The sequence below is a fragment of the Stegostoma tigrinum genome, unplaced genomic scaffold (assembly GCF_030684315.1).
Source record: "Stegostoma tigrinum isolate sSteTig4 unplaced genomic scaffold, sSteTig4.hap1 scaffold_58, whole genome shotgun sequence".
NCBI classification, from domain to species: Eukaryota; Metazoa; Chordata; class Chondrichthyes; order Orectolobiformes; family Stegostomatidae; genus Stegostoma; species Stegostoma tigrinum.
The window spans coordinates 1,272,981-1,289,438 of record NW_026728516.1 but is presented as its reverse complement, the minus strand read 5'-3'; the positions used below and the strand labels follow the sequence as shown (position 1 = coordinate 1,289,438).

The 16,458-nt window shown below is 41.9% G+C and overlaps 1 protein-coding gene across 1 annotated transcript in view; it reads left to right on the top strand.

The window, feature by feature from the left end:
* The window catches only part of LOC132208947 (ral guanine nucleotide dissociation stimulator-like 1), a 49,256-nt gene that overhangs the window by 19,798 nt on the left and 13,000 nt on the right, over positions 1-16,458 (top strand). The window contains exons 8-13 of the mRNA XM_059644213.1: positions 3,743-3,820; positions 6,102-6,179; positions 8,251-8,328; positions 11,641-11,718; positions 13,687-13,773; positions 14,431-14,508. Of these exons, the coding sequence (XP_059500196.1) occupies positions 3,743-3,820; positions 6,102-6,179; positions 8,251-8,328; positions 11,641-11,718; positions 13,687-13,773; positions 14,431-14,508 (477 nt within the window). The remainder of the gene's footprint in view (positions 1-3,742; positions 3,821-6,101; positions 6,180-8,250; positions 8,329-11,640; positions 11,719-13,686; positions 13,774-14,430; positions 14,509-16,458) is intronic.

Sequence of the window (16,458 nt, the reverse complement as noted above, 5' to 3'; positions counted from 1 at the left end):
GAGGGCCTTCCTCCCACAGCAATGCAGCAAACACTAGACAGCAGCAGTCACATGAACAAAGTTGTTTGATTGTATCAAAAATCTACACAGATTTTGTTTGTTTAAAAAGAAAAGTTGTATCAACAGAAAAGCTCCAGAAGTGTTCAGTGAAAAATTGCTTATCCATTCACTATTCAGATCTCCATTTGTCGCCAAACATTTAGATAGCTGAACTCTAAATTAAGGATACAACACGTCGAAGAATTGAGGTTCCGACCTCCTCCCCTCCCCTCAGTCTGCCTGTGCTGTCTTTCAAATCTCCTGTGAAGGTTTTGAAGAAAAACCTACTGCTGTCCATGAACACACTAAACCTGGAGGGTGATCTTTTTCATAAAAACAGTTGACAAAAGGATGAAATAGAGGCAGAGCTGCAATCTTTTCTTTGCTGTCATTACAGTTGGCATTGCCGAGCTTATACAAAAGAGATTTGCAGGCCAATGTCCACTGCAGGAGCTGAGGAACTCTAATATTTACCAGAGAGACAGACAGACACAAGTGGCTGTCAGCTGGTGACGTGATTCATGCCCAGTGAGTCATTAAACCAGCTACTTTGCCCACCGCTGACAATACAGTATAATGGTGCAAAAGAGAGTTCAGTTTTCCTCCTGAATTCCCCTCCACTTTGCCAAGAATGTCATGTCTCAGGCCAAGGCCAGTTGACTTGGGACATTCAGCCCTGTATGTAGAGACGCTGTCTGAAGTTCTTCACTGGAAAGTTGGTTGCCTTTCTATATTTGGGCCTGGAGCTCTTTGTTTGAGATATTTGTAGACTTTGCAACAAATATAAAATGTTGAAGAAATGGATTTGTTGCATCCTTCTCTCTCTCTCTCTCCCTTTACTTCCACACTCCAGTCTCACGGTCTTATCCTGCAAACTATCGTTGAGGGTTTTGGGGAGACCAATCACCATATTCTGTAGTTGCGTCTTGACCCGTTGTTAGAAAATTAGCTGTCAATGGCACGAAATGCCGACTCAATGTCTTTCAGGTGTATGAAGATAATTTTCTTGTTGATGTGGATGTTTGCTCAAATTTACTTGATAACACTTTTAGGACCATTTGCAGATCACCTGACAGTGCAAACTACAAGGTAGATGGGAGACCGTGCACTCTAAAATCTGTCATGAAAGAGTAAATTTGAATACAAAAAGTGGTTAAGGTTTTGCTTTATTCAGAGTACAAGGAATACAAAGGAAACTGCCGATGAGCTAAGAATTACTGGGTACAAGGATTTATTTAAAATGACATTCTTCACAACTAATTTCAGCAGCGGGAACAATGCTAACATTCCGAGCTGTGAGGAGGTTGAAAATCCAATTCCTCCAGAGACAGTTGCTGAGATCAGAAAGTAAGTATTGATCCAATGTGTGAGGAAATGATGCTTTAATCAGAATACAACTATGTGAAGGGCAACTGCTGGAGGTCTGGCATTTTCAGGAACATTACGTAGAGGCTATCTCCCGAAACTGAGCAGCATCTGTGGAGAGAAAGCAGAGTGGGCGCTTTGAGTTGAGGTTCCCCTGTTCAGAACTTTGCATCTCTGAAGAAGTGTCGCTTGGCTCAACTTGAACTCTGTTTTCTGTCTGCAGATGCTGCAAAACCTGTAGAGTTTCTCCAGCAACGTCTGCCTTTCTTTCAGATTGTCTGCGTCCGTAGTTTGTTCTTTTACATTAAAGAAACAGTTGGCTGTTGTTCTAATATTTGCTCTGTTCCTAGTATTGTAAAAAGAAATTTTAGATGGAAGCTTGTGGTTCATGCTGCAGGCCTTCTGCTGGATCTGAAACCTGGAGGCCTTGGCCGATTCCAACGGTAACCAATACAGAGATTGCTGCCGGCGTTACTCACCAGTTGACGGTTTGGCTCAGTTTTGACAGCTGCTGGTCCAGAGAAAGGGATGGCAGATCAGCATCTTTCTCAGCCCAACTGTTAATGCTGATTGTCACTGAGGTTGTGTAGGTGGGCGCCATCAGGGAAATGAGGGAGGCAGTCCTTAGAAGTCAAGGAGAGTCCAGGTGTCAAAGAGAACGGGCCCATGTCAATATAGCTTTGCAATGTGTTGGTGGCAAACCCCCTCCCTGCCATTATCCTAATCCTCTCACTTCCAATTTAATTGCCAGTGAATAATTGGGCATGCATTACACACGATCTTTAATGGAATGTTTCTTTTCCAAACATTGGACTATGCAATGCAGGTAAACGTATTGAAAAACTTGACTCTCTAACTCTCTGCTTTCCAGTGTTATTACATGCCCCACCTCCCCCCATTGCCCAAAAATAAACAGACCGTGGTGTTCTGAAAACTTGTGTGAAAGGTGAAATTCCTTCTTCCTTGCAGCTTCCCCCCAGCTACTCTTCCAGACTCAGTCACAATCACTTGTATACCACCAGTTAAAACTTGGAGGGGGAAAACAAATCACGATCTATTGTAGTTATACACATCAGAAATGTTGCCTGTTTAACAAATCCAGTTGATAAGTACTTGAAAACTTGAGAGGGCTTCTCATTTGAAGAGTGGTTGAGGGTTTTGGTTCTGTACAGGATGGAGTTTAGAAGGATGGGTTGGAATTTCGTTGAAACTTACAGCATACTGAGAGGCCTGGAAGGATTGCACGTGGAACGGAGAAGATGCTTCCACGAGTAGGAGAGATTAGGACATGCGGGCACAGTCGTGGAGTGAAGAGACCAACCATTAGAACTCAGGTCAGAAAGAATTTCTTCAGTCAAGGAGTGGCTAATCTGAGGAAAACATTGCAGAAAGCCATGGAGGCCAAGTCATTAGGTCTATTTAAGATAGAGAGAGAGAAGCGTTCTTGATTAATAAGAGGATCAAGGTTTCGAGAAGAAGGCTGGAAATTGGGCTTGAGAAAGATCTCAGCCAGAATCAAATGGCAAAACAGACTCAGTAGGCCGAATGAGCTATTCCTGCCCCCAAAACTTATGGCCTTATGGATTCCACATGAAATTTTTCAATGTTCGTTTTGTAAGGAAGCCATTTCTGGGTGCAAGTGCTTGTTTACAATGTCTTTAATTTTTGCCTTATATAGTCAGGAAGGCAAATGTAATGTTGGCATTTATTTTGAAAGGACTTGAATGTAACAGCAGGGCTGTACCTCTGAGGCTTTATGAGGCTCTGGTCAGGCCATACTTGGAGTACTGTGTACAGACTTGGGCCCCGTATCTCAGGAAGTATGCACTGTACCTGGAACGGGTTCAGAGGAGGTTCATGAGAAAGGTCCAGGGAATGGAAAGCTTAAAATATGAGGAACATTTGAGGACTGTGAGACTACACTCATTGGAGATTAGATGGATGAGGGGTATCTAATTGAAACTTTCAGAATACTGAATGGCCTGGACAGAGTGGATGTTGGGAAGATGCTTTCATTGGGAGGAGAGACTAGGACCCAAGGGCCCACATTTAGAATAAAGAGGAGATCTTTTCAAATGGAGATTTGGAGAAACTTTTTCAGCCAGAGAGTGTTGAATCTGTGAAAGTCACTGCCACAGAAGGCTGTGGGGGCCAGGTCATTGAGTACATTTAAAACTGAGACAGATTATCGAGGGGATTAAGGGTTATGGGGAGAAAGCAGGAGAATGGTGTTGAGGAACTTATCACACATGACTGAATGGCAGAACTGACTCAATGGGCCGAATGGCCTAATTTCTGCTCCAATGTCTGATGGTCTTATGGTCTTAATGAATTGCAGGTCCAAAACCTTTGACTGCCCCAACTCTGATAAAGTTGAAGAACCAAGTTCACCAAAAGCGACTGCAGAAATTTCAAAGTAAGTTTCATCCTTCTGTGCTTCATTCGTAATACATACCATGAAAAGAAATTGCTGTGAATATAGTAGCTCTTGAAAGATTATGTCGCCATTCGAGACGATAAAAATCACATTAAAGAAACAGCTTTATTCCCTCCGAGGCCATTGCCAGTAATTAAATCAATGACACATTTCAGCCTTTGATCTGTAGAAAACATTCAAAAATGTTCAGTGAAAATTTGATTGGCCCTCAACATCCAGACCTTGGTGGTCTAACTTGCAACAATGCTGAACTGCGAAACCTCCCACCTCCCCTCAAATGCACCAGCCTATGTAACTGGAGTGACCTACATATTTTCTCTGAAAATGTGGAAAGCAAACCATCCAGTGTAGTCATTCATCTGGACTTTAACTGAATGAGAACTTGAAATACTGAGCATTTTGGGCTTCAAAATTTATTTTCAGTGTTTATAAATCAGTTGTAGATGCAAATCCTTTTCTTAATTTGTGCTTCATGAGCACTTGCAGCTGCAGATATTTTGGCCGTATAGATTGTCGGCTGGGTGGGAATCAAAGTTTGCCAGGCATCTGTGTAACCATGAGGAAGCAAGGTTGATCGGAAATAATTTTGATGTGTTTTAATTCTGCTTCATTTGGAATGCAGCAGTGTGAAAAGAGAATGATGGGGAACCATTGATTTCTTCAAAATTTTTAGTGCAATGTGATGAGTGCCACTCCAGACTATAGCAGTCACAATAAAGTGTCTGCTGGGCTGCCTCCCTCGAAAATTTATAACAGAGACAGTTGTCTGAAATAATAGCATCACCATTGAAGCATCCAAAACACTTAGATGGGAAATTGTTTTCAGATCAATATTGAGGTTATATTTCTGGACAATGTGGCTCTGGTAAAATTGCTAAAGAAATGAGTTAATCTCCTCTACCCCACCTCAGCACTTCTCTGTGTTCCTCCTTCCTGCTTCAGCTGCACCCTCCCCACAAACTTCCTCCAAGTTCATTGAAGTGTCCTCCAAATGTCCGTAACATTTGAAGAAATATGTCGTCGATTAAGAATGTGACCTGCTCCCCGTGTCCGAGCCTTGGTATTTCTCCCATACAATATTGCCATTGAATAGTTTGCATTTTTAATTATCTAATTTGGCCATTTGCCATGTGTATTCATGGAGTCAGGCACTTTCCCAAGTCAGAGACCTGGAATTAATCCTGAGCTTATTCTGTCCAGATCTTTAACTAAACTCAGAACTGTTAAAGGAGCAGGGTAGAAAAATGATTTTTTTTTCAGCAAAACAGCCACTGGTGACTAATCTGACCTTAAGCTTCAGTGAATTTGAGCAATGACAAATTCCTACATCAGTGCTCCGAATCAAACTTTGAGTTACAAGCTGTGCTTGTGAGAGTTGAATTGTCAATAGTCTGTAAAGAGCTTGTGTTTCTTTTTCAGAGATGAGGAAGTTAAACTTAAATCCTCTCTTTTGGGATGTTTATTGACTGTCGCAGTGCAGAGGTTCTTTATTTGACATCTTTACACCTCATCTACTGACTCATTCCCCCTCTCAGCCAAAAATCCCAATGTTGATAAGAGTGCCAGAAATTAACATTATGATAATATGCACAAGTAAAATGATTTATTTGGTGTTTTGTGACCAGTTGCAGCTGTGAAAATGTTGACATGTCACACTGTGTGGTGGGTAGAAACCTAAGTTTGTCAGAAACTGAAGGAGTAATTGACAAGTAAATTTGATGTGACGTCAGATTAATCCTGTTGTATGGTATTTGGGATCTAATACTGTGAAAGGAAACTGTTGGGATTTGCTGTAAGATTATGTCAGGGTTGCCTCAGGAAGATACCCCAATTTGCAGTGCAGTGAGCACCAATCCAGACAATAGCAATCACATGAAGCAACTGCTTGACTGCTTCTGCAATGTTTGGCTTATTTTGGGAGGTGAGATAATGTTGAATTAGCATAAGGCTTTCAAAGCTTTTCAGTGGTAGATTGAATTTTGCTTGTCTTTCAGTATTTAGTTCTTGCATAGCCCAGAAACAACTTTCAACAAGGGTGAAATACTGAAGAAATGGCTTTCTCTCCTTTTTGCCCTGCTCTGTCTCTTCCAAGCCCCACCCCAGCACTGCCTCAATATGAAGACCTGTGGGCATCCTGTGGAAGTCAAAACAATCCATCTCTCAAGACTGTGATTTTTTTGTGTTGAATTGGGTTGGATTTAATTCTGGACGAGTTTGCCTGTTCTAAATGACTTAATTTGTCCTCTTTGATCAATTGCAGTTTTGGAAATGTTGACAGTGCAAATGGTGAGGAAAATGGAAGTTGTGGTTCTTCAGGATCCAGCGAAATAATTGCTAAGTAAGTTTAACTGCATGCATGACAAAGTGAGTCATTATTCAGAATATGACAAAGCGGTAGGAAATAGCTGGGGAGCTAGCAGTTTGTGCAATGTTGTACAGCCATCAAATGGTAATAGCCCAGAGACAATGATTTGATAATGTTTGTACCAGCTCTCAAAGAGGGACTTGCCGATGTTCAGTCCGAAATCCCTTTACTGTGTAACACTGCGAAACATCTCCTTTCGAAAATTGTAGCTCACTTTTGAAGACCCCATTTGAAGCTGCATCCACCACACTATTAGGTCGAGCTTTCCAGTTCCTAAATAGGCTATTTAATAAAAAATCCTTGTCACCATTGGTTCTTCTTGCTGATCATCTTAAATCAGTGTCCTTTTCTTCTTAAGCCTTCTGTCACAAAGAACCGATTGTTCTTATCCATTCTAACCAAATCCCTCATGATTTTGAACACTTTTAAAACCACTTTTTAGTCTTCTCCAAGAGCAACCGCAGCTTCTTCAGCCTCTCCACAGGATCTTTAATGGAATGTTTCTTTTCCAAACATTGGACTATGCAATGCAGGTAAACGTATTGAAAAACTTGACTCTCTAACTCTCTGCTTTCCAGTGTTATTACATGCCCCACCTCCCCCCATTGCCCAAAAATAAACAGACCGTGGTGTTCTGAAAACTTGTGTGAAAGGTGAAATTCCTTCTTCCTTGCAGCTTCCCCCCAGCTACTCTTCCAGACTCAGTCACAATCACTTGTATACCACCAGTTAAAACTTGGAGGGGGAAAACAAATCACGATCTATTGTAGTTATACACATCAGAAATGTTGCCTGTTTAACAAATCCAGTTGATAAGTACTTGAAAACTTGAGAGGGCTTCTCATTTGAAGAGTGGTTGAGGGTTTTGGTTCTGTACAGGATGGAGTTTAGAAGGATGGGTTGGAATTTCGTTGAAACTTACAGCATACTGAGAGGCCTGGAAGGATTGCACGTGGAACGGAGAAGATGCTTCCACGAGTAGGAGAGATTAGGACATGCGGGCACAGTCGTGGAGTGAAGAGACCAACCATTAGAACTCAGGTCAGAAAGAATTTCTTCAGTCAAGGAGTGGCTAATCTGAGGAAAACATTGCAGGAAGCCATGGAGGCCAAGTCATTAGGTCTATTTAAGATAGAGAGAGAGAAGCATTCTTGATTAATAAGAGGATCAAGGTTTCGAGAAGAAGGCTGGAAATTGGGCTTGAGAAAGATCTCAGCCAGAATCAAATGGCAAAACAGACTCATTAGGCCGAATGAGCTATTCCTGCCCCCAAAACTTATGGCCTTATGGATTCCACATGAAATTTTTCAATGTTCGTTTTGTAAGGAAGCCATTTCTGGGTGCAAGTGCTTGTTTACAATGTCTTTAATTTTTGCCTTATATAGTCAGGAAGGCAAATGTAATGTTGGCATTTATTTTGAAAGGACTTGAATGTAACAGCAGGGCTGTACCTCTGAGGCTTTATGAGGCTCTGGTCAGGCCATACTTGGAGTACTGTGTACAGACTTGGGCCCCGTATCTCAGGAAGTATGCACTGTACCTGGAACGGGTTCAGAGGAGGTTCATGAGAAAGGTCCAGGGAATGGAAAGCTTAAAATATGAGGAACGTTTGAGGACTGTGAGACTACACTCATTGGAGATTAGATGGATGAGGGGTATCTAATTGAAACTTTCAGAATACTGAATGGCCTGGACAGAGTGGATGTTGGGAAGATGCTTTCATTGGGAGGAGAGACTAGGACCCAAGGGCCCACATTTAGAATAAAGAGGAGATCTTTTCAAATGGAGATTTGGAGAAACTTTTTCAGCCAGAGAGTGTTGAATCTGTGAAAGTCACTGCCACAGAAGGCTGTGGGGGCCAGGTCATTGAGTACATATAAACTGAGACAGATTATCGAGGGGATTAAGGGTTATGGGGAGAAAGCAGGAGAATGGTGTTGAGGAACTTATCACACATGACTGAATGGCAGAACTGACTCAATGGGCCGAATGGCCTAATTTCTGCTCCAATGTCTGATGGTCTTATGGTCTTAATGAATTGCAGGTCCAAAACCTTTGACAGCCCAAACTCTGATAAAGTTGAAGAACCAAGTTCACCGAAAGCGACTGCAGAAAATTCAAAGTAAGTTTCTTCCTTCTGTGCTTCATTCGTAATACATACCATGAAAAGAAATTGCTGTGAATATAGTAGCTCTTGAAAGATTATGTCGCCATTCGAGACGATAAAAATCACATTAAAGAAACAGCTTTATTCCCTCCGAGGCCATTGCCAGTAATTAAATCAATGACACATTTCAGCCTTTGATCTATAGAAAACATTCAAAAATGTTCAGTGAAAATTTGATTGGCCCTCAACATCCAGACCTTGGTGGTCTAACTTGCAACAATGCTAAACTGCGAAACCTCCCACCTCCCCTCAAATGCACCAGCCTATGTAACTGGAGTGACCGACATAGTTTCTCTGAAAATTTGGAAAGCAAACCATCCAGTGTAGTCATTCATCTGGACTTTAACCGAATGAGGACTTGAAATACTGAGCATTTTGGGCTTCAAAATTTATTTTCAGTGTTTATAAATCAGTTGTAGATGCAAATCCTTTTCATAATTTGTGCTTCATGAGCACTTGCAGCTGCAGATATTTTGGCCGTATAGATTGTCGGGTGGGTGGGAATCAAAGTTTGCCAGGCATCTGTGTAACCATGAGGAAGCAAGGTTGATCGGAAATAATTTTGATGTGTTTTAATTCTGCTTCATTTGGAATGCAGCAGTGTGAAAAGAGAATGATGGGGAACCATTGATTTCTTCAAAATTTTTAGTGCAATGTGATGAGTGCCACTCCAGACGAGAGCAGTCACAAATTACAATCCGACCCCACCACCCAAGACATTTTTCCATCCCCTCCCCTGTCTGCTTTCCGGAGAGACCACTCTCTCCGTGACTCCCTTGTTCGCTCCACACTGCCCTCCAACCCCACCACACCCGGCACCTTCCCCTGCAACCGCAGGAAATGCTACACTTGTCCCCACACCTCCTCCCTCACCCCCATCCCAGGCCCCAAGATGACATTCCACATTAAGCAGAGGTTCACCTGCACATCTGCCAATGTGGTATACTGCATCCACTGTACCCGGTGCGGCTTCCTCTACATTGGGGAAACCAAGCGGAGGCTTGGGGACCGCTTTGCAGAACACCTCCGCTCAGTTCGCAACAAACAACTGCACCTCCCAGTCGCAAACCATTTCCACTCCCCCTCCCATTCTCTTGATGACATGTCCATCATGGGCCTCCTGCACTGCCACAATGATGCCACCCGAAGGTTGCAGGAACAGCAACTCATATTCCGCCTGGGAACCCTGCAGCCATATGGTATCAATGTGGACTTCACCAGTTTCAAAATCTCCCCTTCCCCTACTGCATCCCTAAACCAGCCCAGTTCATCCCCTCCCCCCACTGCACCACACAACCAGCCCAGCTCTTCCCCCCCACCCACTGCATCCCAAAACCAGTCCAACCTGTCTCTGCCTCCCTAACCGGTTCTTCCTCTCACCCATCCCTTCCTCCCACCCCAAGCCGCACCCCCAGCTACCTACTAACCTCATCCCACCTCCTTGACCTGTCCGTCTTCCCTGGACTGACCTATCCCCTCCCTACCTCCCCACCTACACCCTCTCCACCTATCTTCTTTACTCTCCATCTTCGGTCCGCCTCCCCCTCTCTCCCTATTTATTCCAGTTCCCTCCCCCCGTCCCCCTCTCTGATGAAGGGTCTAGGCCCGAAACGTCAGCTTTTGTGCACCTGAGATGCTGCTTGGCCTGCTGTGTTCATCCAGCCTCACATTTTGTTGTCTTGGAATCTCCAGCATCTGCAGTTCCCATTATCTCTCTCACAATAAAGTGTCTGCTGGGCTGCCTCCCTGGAAAATTTATAACAGAGACAGTTGTCTAAAATAATAGCATCACCATTGAAGCATCCAAAACACTTAGATGGGAAATTGTTTTCAGATCAATATTGAGGTTATATTTCTGGACAATGTGGCTCTGGTAAAATTGCTAAAGAAATGAGTTAATCTCCTCTACCCCACCTCAGCACTTCTCTGTGTTCCTCCTTCCTGCTTCAGCTGCACCCTCCCCACAAACTTCCTCCAAGTTCATTGAAGTGTCCTCCAAATGTCCGTAACATTTGAAGAAATATGTCGTCAATTAAGAATGTGACCTGCTCCCCGTGTCCGAGCCTTGATATTTCTCCCATACAATATTGCCATTGAATAGTTTGCATTTTTAATTATCTAATTTGGCCATTTGCCATGTGTATTCATGGAGTCAGGCACTTTCCCAAGTCAGAGACCTGGAATTAATCCTGAGCTTATTCTGTCCAGATCTTTAACTAAACTCAGAACTGTTAAAGGAGCAGGGTAGAAAAATGATTTTTTTTTCAGCAAAACAGCCACTGGTGACTAATCTGACCTTAAGCTTCAGTGAATTTGAGCAATGACAAATTCCTACATCAGTGCTCCGAATCAAACTTTGAGTTACAAGCTGTGCTTGTGAGAGTTGAATTGTCAATAGTCTGTAAAGAGCTTGTGTTTCTTTTTCAGAGATGAGGAAGTTAAACTTAAATCCTCTCTTTTGGGATGTTTATTGTCTGTCCCAGTGCAGAGGTTCTTTATTTGACATCTTTACACCTCATCTACTGACTCATTCCCCCTCTCAGCCAAAAATCCCAATGTTGATAAGAGTGCCAGAAATTAACATTATGATAATATGCACAAGTAAAATGATTTATTTGGTGTTTTGTGACCAGTTGCAGCTGTGAAAATGTTGACATGTCACACTGTGTGGTGGGTAGAAACCTAAGTTTGTCAGAAACTGAAGGAGTAATTGACAAGTAAATTTGATGTGACGTCAGATTAATCCTGTTGTATGGTATTTGGGATCTAATACTGTGAAAGGAAACTGTTGGGATTTGCTGTAAGATTATGTCAGGGTTGCCTCAGGAAGATACCCCAATTGGCAGTGCAGTGAGCACCAATCCAGACAATAGCAATCACATGAAGCAACTGCTTGACTGCTTCTGCAATGTTTGGCTTACTTTGAGAGATGGGATAATGTTGAATTAGCATAAAGCTTTCAAAGCTTTTCAATGGTAGATTGAATTTTCCTTGTCTTTCAGTATCAAGTTCTTGCACAGCGCAGGAACGGCTTTCAACAAGGGTGAAATACTGAAGAAATGGTTTTCTCTCCTTATTGCCCTGCTCTGTCTCTTCCAACCCCCACCCCAGCACTGCCTCAATATGAAGACCTGTGGGCATCCTGTGGAAGTCAAAAGAACCTGCTGTCAAGACTGTGATTTTTTTGTGTTGAATTGAGTTGGATTTAATTCTGGATGAGTTTGCCTATTCTAAATGACTTAATTTGTCCTCTTTGATCAATTGCAGTTCTGGAAATGTTGACAGTGCAAATGGTGAGGAAAATGGAAGTTGTGGTTCTTCAGGATCCAGCGAAATAATTGCTAAGTAAGTTTAACTGCATGCATGACAAAGTGAGTCATTATTCAGAATATGACAAAGCGGTAGGAAATAGCTGGGGAGCTAGCAGTTTGTGCAATGTTGTACAGCCATCAAATGGTAATAGCCCAGAGACAATGATTTGATAATGTTTGTACCAGCTCTCAAAGAGGGACTTGCCTACGTTCACTCCTAAGTCCTTTTACTGTGTAATACTGCGAAACCTCTCCTTTCGAAAATTGTAGCTCACTTTTGAAGACCTCAATTGAAGCTGCATCCACCACACTATTAGGCACAGCTTTCCAGTTTCTAATGATGCTATTTTTAAAAAAAATCCTTGTCACCATTGGTTCTTTTTGCTGATCATCTTAAATCAGTGTCCTTTTCTTCTTAAGCCTTCTGTCACAAAGAACCGATTGTTCTTATCCATTCTAACCAAATCCCTTATGATTTTGAACACTTTTAAAATCACTTCTTAGTCTTCTCCAAGAGCAGCCCAAGCTTCTTCAGCCTCTCCACAGGGCTGTCTAGTTTGTCATCTCTGGTAATATTTTTTGTGAATGTTTTGTGCACCCTCTCAAATCCCTTCCTGAAGTGTGGTTGGTAAATACCAGAGTTGAGGGGAAATCAGGAGGTTTTTGTTTAATCATGATTAGTCAGAACATATTTGTTTTTCATACAATACTCCAATTTTTAAAGTTCAGAATCCTGATGATATCTTCAACCTGCACTACCACTTCTATAATTATTGTGCACACACACACACACACACTATATATCGAATATCAGACATGGATCATTTCAGGAAGCACCATATCATAAGATATTTATTTTGGCTACAGAAAAGAGGAAGGAACAATCCAGAATAATTTTGATTTGGAGGAGGTCCAACCTCAAAAGGAGCAAGAAGGCGTTTGCAGCAAGTAAGGTTGAACACAAGTTCAGGGAAAACTGCAATGAAACAGCAGTCTGTCTTACAGAAGGAGGTTGTTTAGTGACAGTGTCAGAATGTTTCCACAAGCAGGAAATAGTGGCAAATGGTACAAATGATGAGGGTTATTGATGACCCCAATGTGTACCGAGTTAATTATAAGTAGTTCAGAAGGGAAGTGTTGAACTAAATGATGCTGGCAGCTAATGTTAACAGGGAATCCGAATGTCGTCCTCCATTGTGAGCAGTGAAAGGGTCGCAAAAGTGTGGCTAATGGTCATAAATCCACTGTTTAATCTTCACAGAGGTAAGGGCCTGGCTGAGATACTATTCAGAAGAAGTTGATGTCCAATTCACGATGAAAAGTAAATAGTTGAGACAAGGATGAGCTGAGGTTGGACAGCATTTTAGAAATGTGAAAATAAAACAACTGCAGATGCTGGAAAACTGAAACGAAAATGGAAATTGCTGGAAAAGCTAAGCAGGTCTGGCAGCATCTGTGGCGAGAAAGCAGAGTTAACATTTTTGAGTAATTTGAACCACTGAGCTTAACACAGCAATTTCTGCTTTGATTAGAACGGCTGGTTGTCCCTGGTGTTGGTAACTCAGAAGGAAGTGAATTGTAGACAACTGAGGATACTGAGAAAGAAAAAAATAGCTTGAGGCTGCAGTGGCACTTTGCACAACAACCTAATGCTGTTTGAATGCAGGGGTGGTATCAGAGGACTGGAGGATTACAACATGTACTATGTTTATGTTCAAAAGTGTGTGGATAAATCCAGCAACTAGATTCATCTTATTGGTGGGACAGCATCACAGGAACTGTAATCCCAGTCTCAAGCAAGAATGCTTGGGGAGCATATGGGCTCACATTTTATGCTGACTCAGAAATCTTCACCATCTGGTGTGTAACCTGTTTAATAAAACCATCTGATGGAGGCTTGTAATTCTGAATCTTCAATTTTCATGGGTATTTTACTGGATTTAACTGAAGATGAAAGGGTTTGCTTGAGGTGTTTTAAATTGTTCTTCATGTTCATTTGCAGCTGTGAAAGCATTGAGTCTGAACACTGTCCGAATTCTGATGAAATTCAGAATTTAAGTTCACCAGAAAAGGGAGCGACAGTCAAGAAGTGAGTTTGATCCAAAATGTGACCATGTTATGCTTCATTTGCAATACAGTAGTGTACAAAGGGAATGGCTGGAGAGCTGGTGGCCATAGGTTGGATAATCAGAAATCTCTTCATGAAGGCAGAGATGTTTCCATGCTGTATGACTCTGTAACACATACCACAGAAACAAAAACACGGATATCATTCCAGATCATGGCACATTGATGAAGAAACAGCTTCTGAGTTCTTTGCCTATTCTCTCCCTAATTCTGAGGAACAAGCAATACAAAGCACAAGCAGCAGTTGCGTGTGAAGGTGTTGAGTTTATCTCAGACTGAAATTTCTGGACTAGTAGCAAATGTAAGCTATTGAAGAAGTGGCTTCACTCCTTGCACCTGCTCCTTTCCCCTGTTACCACCAGCCGCCACCACTGCTGGTGAGCTGCTTTGGCCCTCAAGGGCATTTCTGGTAAACTTCCTGAGGAAATTTAAAGAACGTATTCACTATTTTATGCAGTTTTACATTTAGAGTGTGACCTTGTTTCATAAAGTTAGCTGATCACAGTTTGGGATGCTGAATTTTGAGACTTCATTTTTTTATTTTACGTCTGGCAACCAATTGTAGACCTAAACACCATTTCAATTTGCTTTTTCTTTTGTGGTTTATGATCAATTGCAGAAGCATAGACTTCAACAGATCAAGCTTTCTAGAAGAATATAATTTCAGTCCTGCAGAAAAGGAAACACTAATGAAAATGTAAGTTTGATTTGACATGTAGTGAAATTGTATTTTCAATGTGAAATTTAAGAATGTGAGAAGAATTGCTGGAGAGCCAGAAAGACCTGTAAAATAATGTAGAGCCTTTGTCATGAAGATATGAGGCACCCAGAACAGGATGGCAAACGGCACTCCAACCCATAACAATCACATTCAAGAAGCTAAATAATAACTGAAAGAATCACGGACACTGCAACTCAGGGACAAAAACAAAGTTGTTGGAAAAGCTCAGCATTTCTGGCAACATCTGTGAAGGTAAGAACGGAGTTAATGTTTCAGGTCTGTGTGACCCTTCCAGTTCAGAGGGAGGGTCGCTGGACCCAAAATATTAACTCTGTTTTTGCATTAAAGAAGCTGCTTGCCTTGCATGTCCAATGATTGCATTATTCCTAGAGATTGGCTTGTTAATATTTTTCAGTGTAAATCATCCAAAATTCTTTGTCTTTTGGAATTGTTTGTCCTACATTATCACGCTTTTGGGGTTGTTTATCTCAGATTGTCATTAGTCTAGTTTGTGATAATGATGCATTATTGCAGGAATGGTTTTCCTCTTCACACCACTTTATTAGTAGTTATCCTGCAAACTTCCTGTGAATAGTTGAAACCAAATGATACCGCTATCTAGAGCAGTCAGATATTTGGCAAGTGGTTTGTTTGTGGTGTCCTGACTTTGGTAGCCCTCTGACTCCATGCTGCTGTTGTACGTTTTGCATATAATCGATCTTGAATTAATACTTCCTGAATCTATGAAATCCAAATAATCTCGTGAAATCATTTTTCATGTTTGAAGTTTGTCAACGAAGTGCTTTCAAAGATATTTGACTGTAGAAAGCATCGCACAAATGCATCTCTAGCTGGAATTCTAGTTGTTTTTGAGCTATACCAGATTGCTGAGGTTGTTTTACTGCTCTGAATAAGATTAGATTACCTACAGTGTGTAAACAGGCCCTTCGGCCCAACAGGTCCACACTGTCCCTTGAAGCATCCCACTCAGACCCATTCCCCGAACACGAAGGGCAATTTAGCACACGGCTGATCCACCCAGCCTGCACATCTTTGGACTGTGGGAGGAAACTGGATCACTTGGAGGAAACTCACTCAGACATGGGGAGAATGTGCAAACTCCTCACAGACAGTCGCCCAAGGCTGGAATCAAACCCGGGACCCTGGAGCTGTGAGGTGGCAGTGCTAACCACTGAGCCACCATGCTGCCCTGCATGACACTTTGGCAGCATGGGATTAAAGATGGGATTATTCTGGTTTGTCTGGCCGTTCGATTAAACTCTGTGTTTTTTGATTAAGACAAAAGAACACTTATCCAATAGATTTGAGTGCTGGACTGGACTTGGGGACTTTAAAGTTTGAAATTCTTATCTTTATATATACAGTGATTTATTTTCTTTTGTGCATGGTTTGTTTATTCATTTATTTTGTTTTCTTGAGTTGATATTGTTTGTCATTTTTATAATCAAGAAAGCCAATGCCTGAAGGGCCCAGCACAGATAAATTACTTGTGAGCAAATACAAAGGCAAATTTTTGCAGTATTGCATTGAGAAAAATGGTCAATTTGAGGGAGTGAGGATTTTCAGGGAATATTTTTACTTCAGATGCCATAGCAAGCGTTCACAACTGGGCTGCACTGAAGTTTGAAAGAAAGCTCAAACAATTTATGAAAAATGCAGCAAAGGAAAAATCCCTCTTGTTAATCAAACAAATAGGACACAGTTGGCCAGGCAGCATCAGAGGAGCAGGAAAACTGATGTTTCGGGTCTGGGCCCTCCACCAGAAATTTTCTGAAGAATGGTCCAGACCTGAAATGCCAGCTTTCCTGAGCCCCTAGCCTGCTAGCCTGCTGTGTTCATCCAGTTCCACACCTTGTTATCTCAGACTCCAGCATCAGCAGTACCTACTAACTCAGAACACAGTTG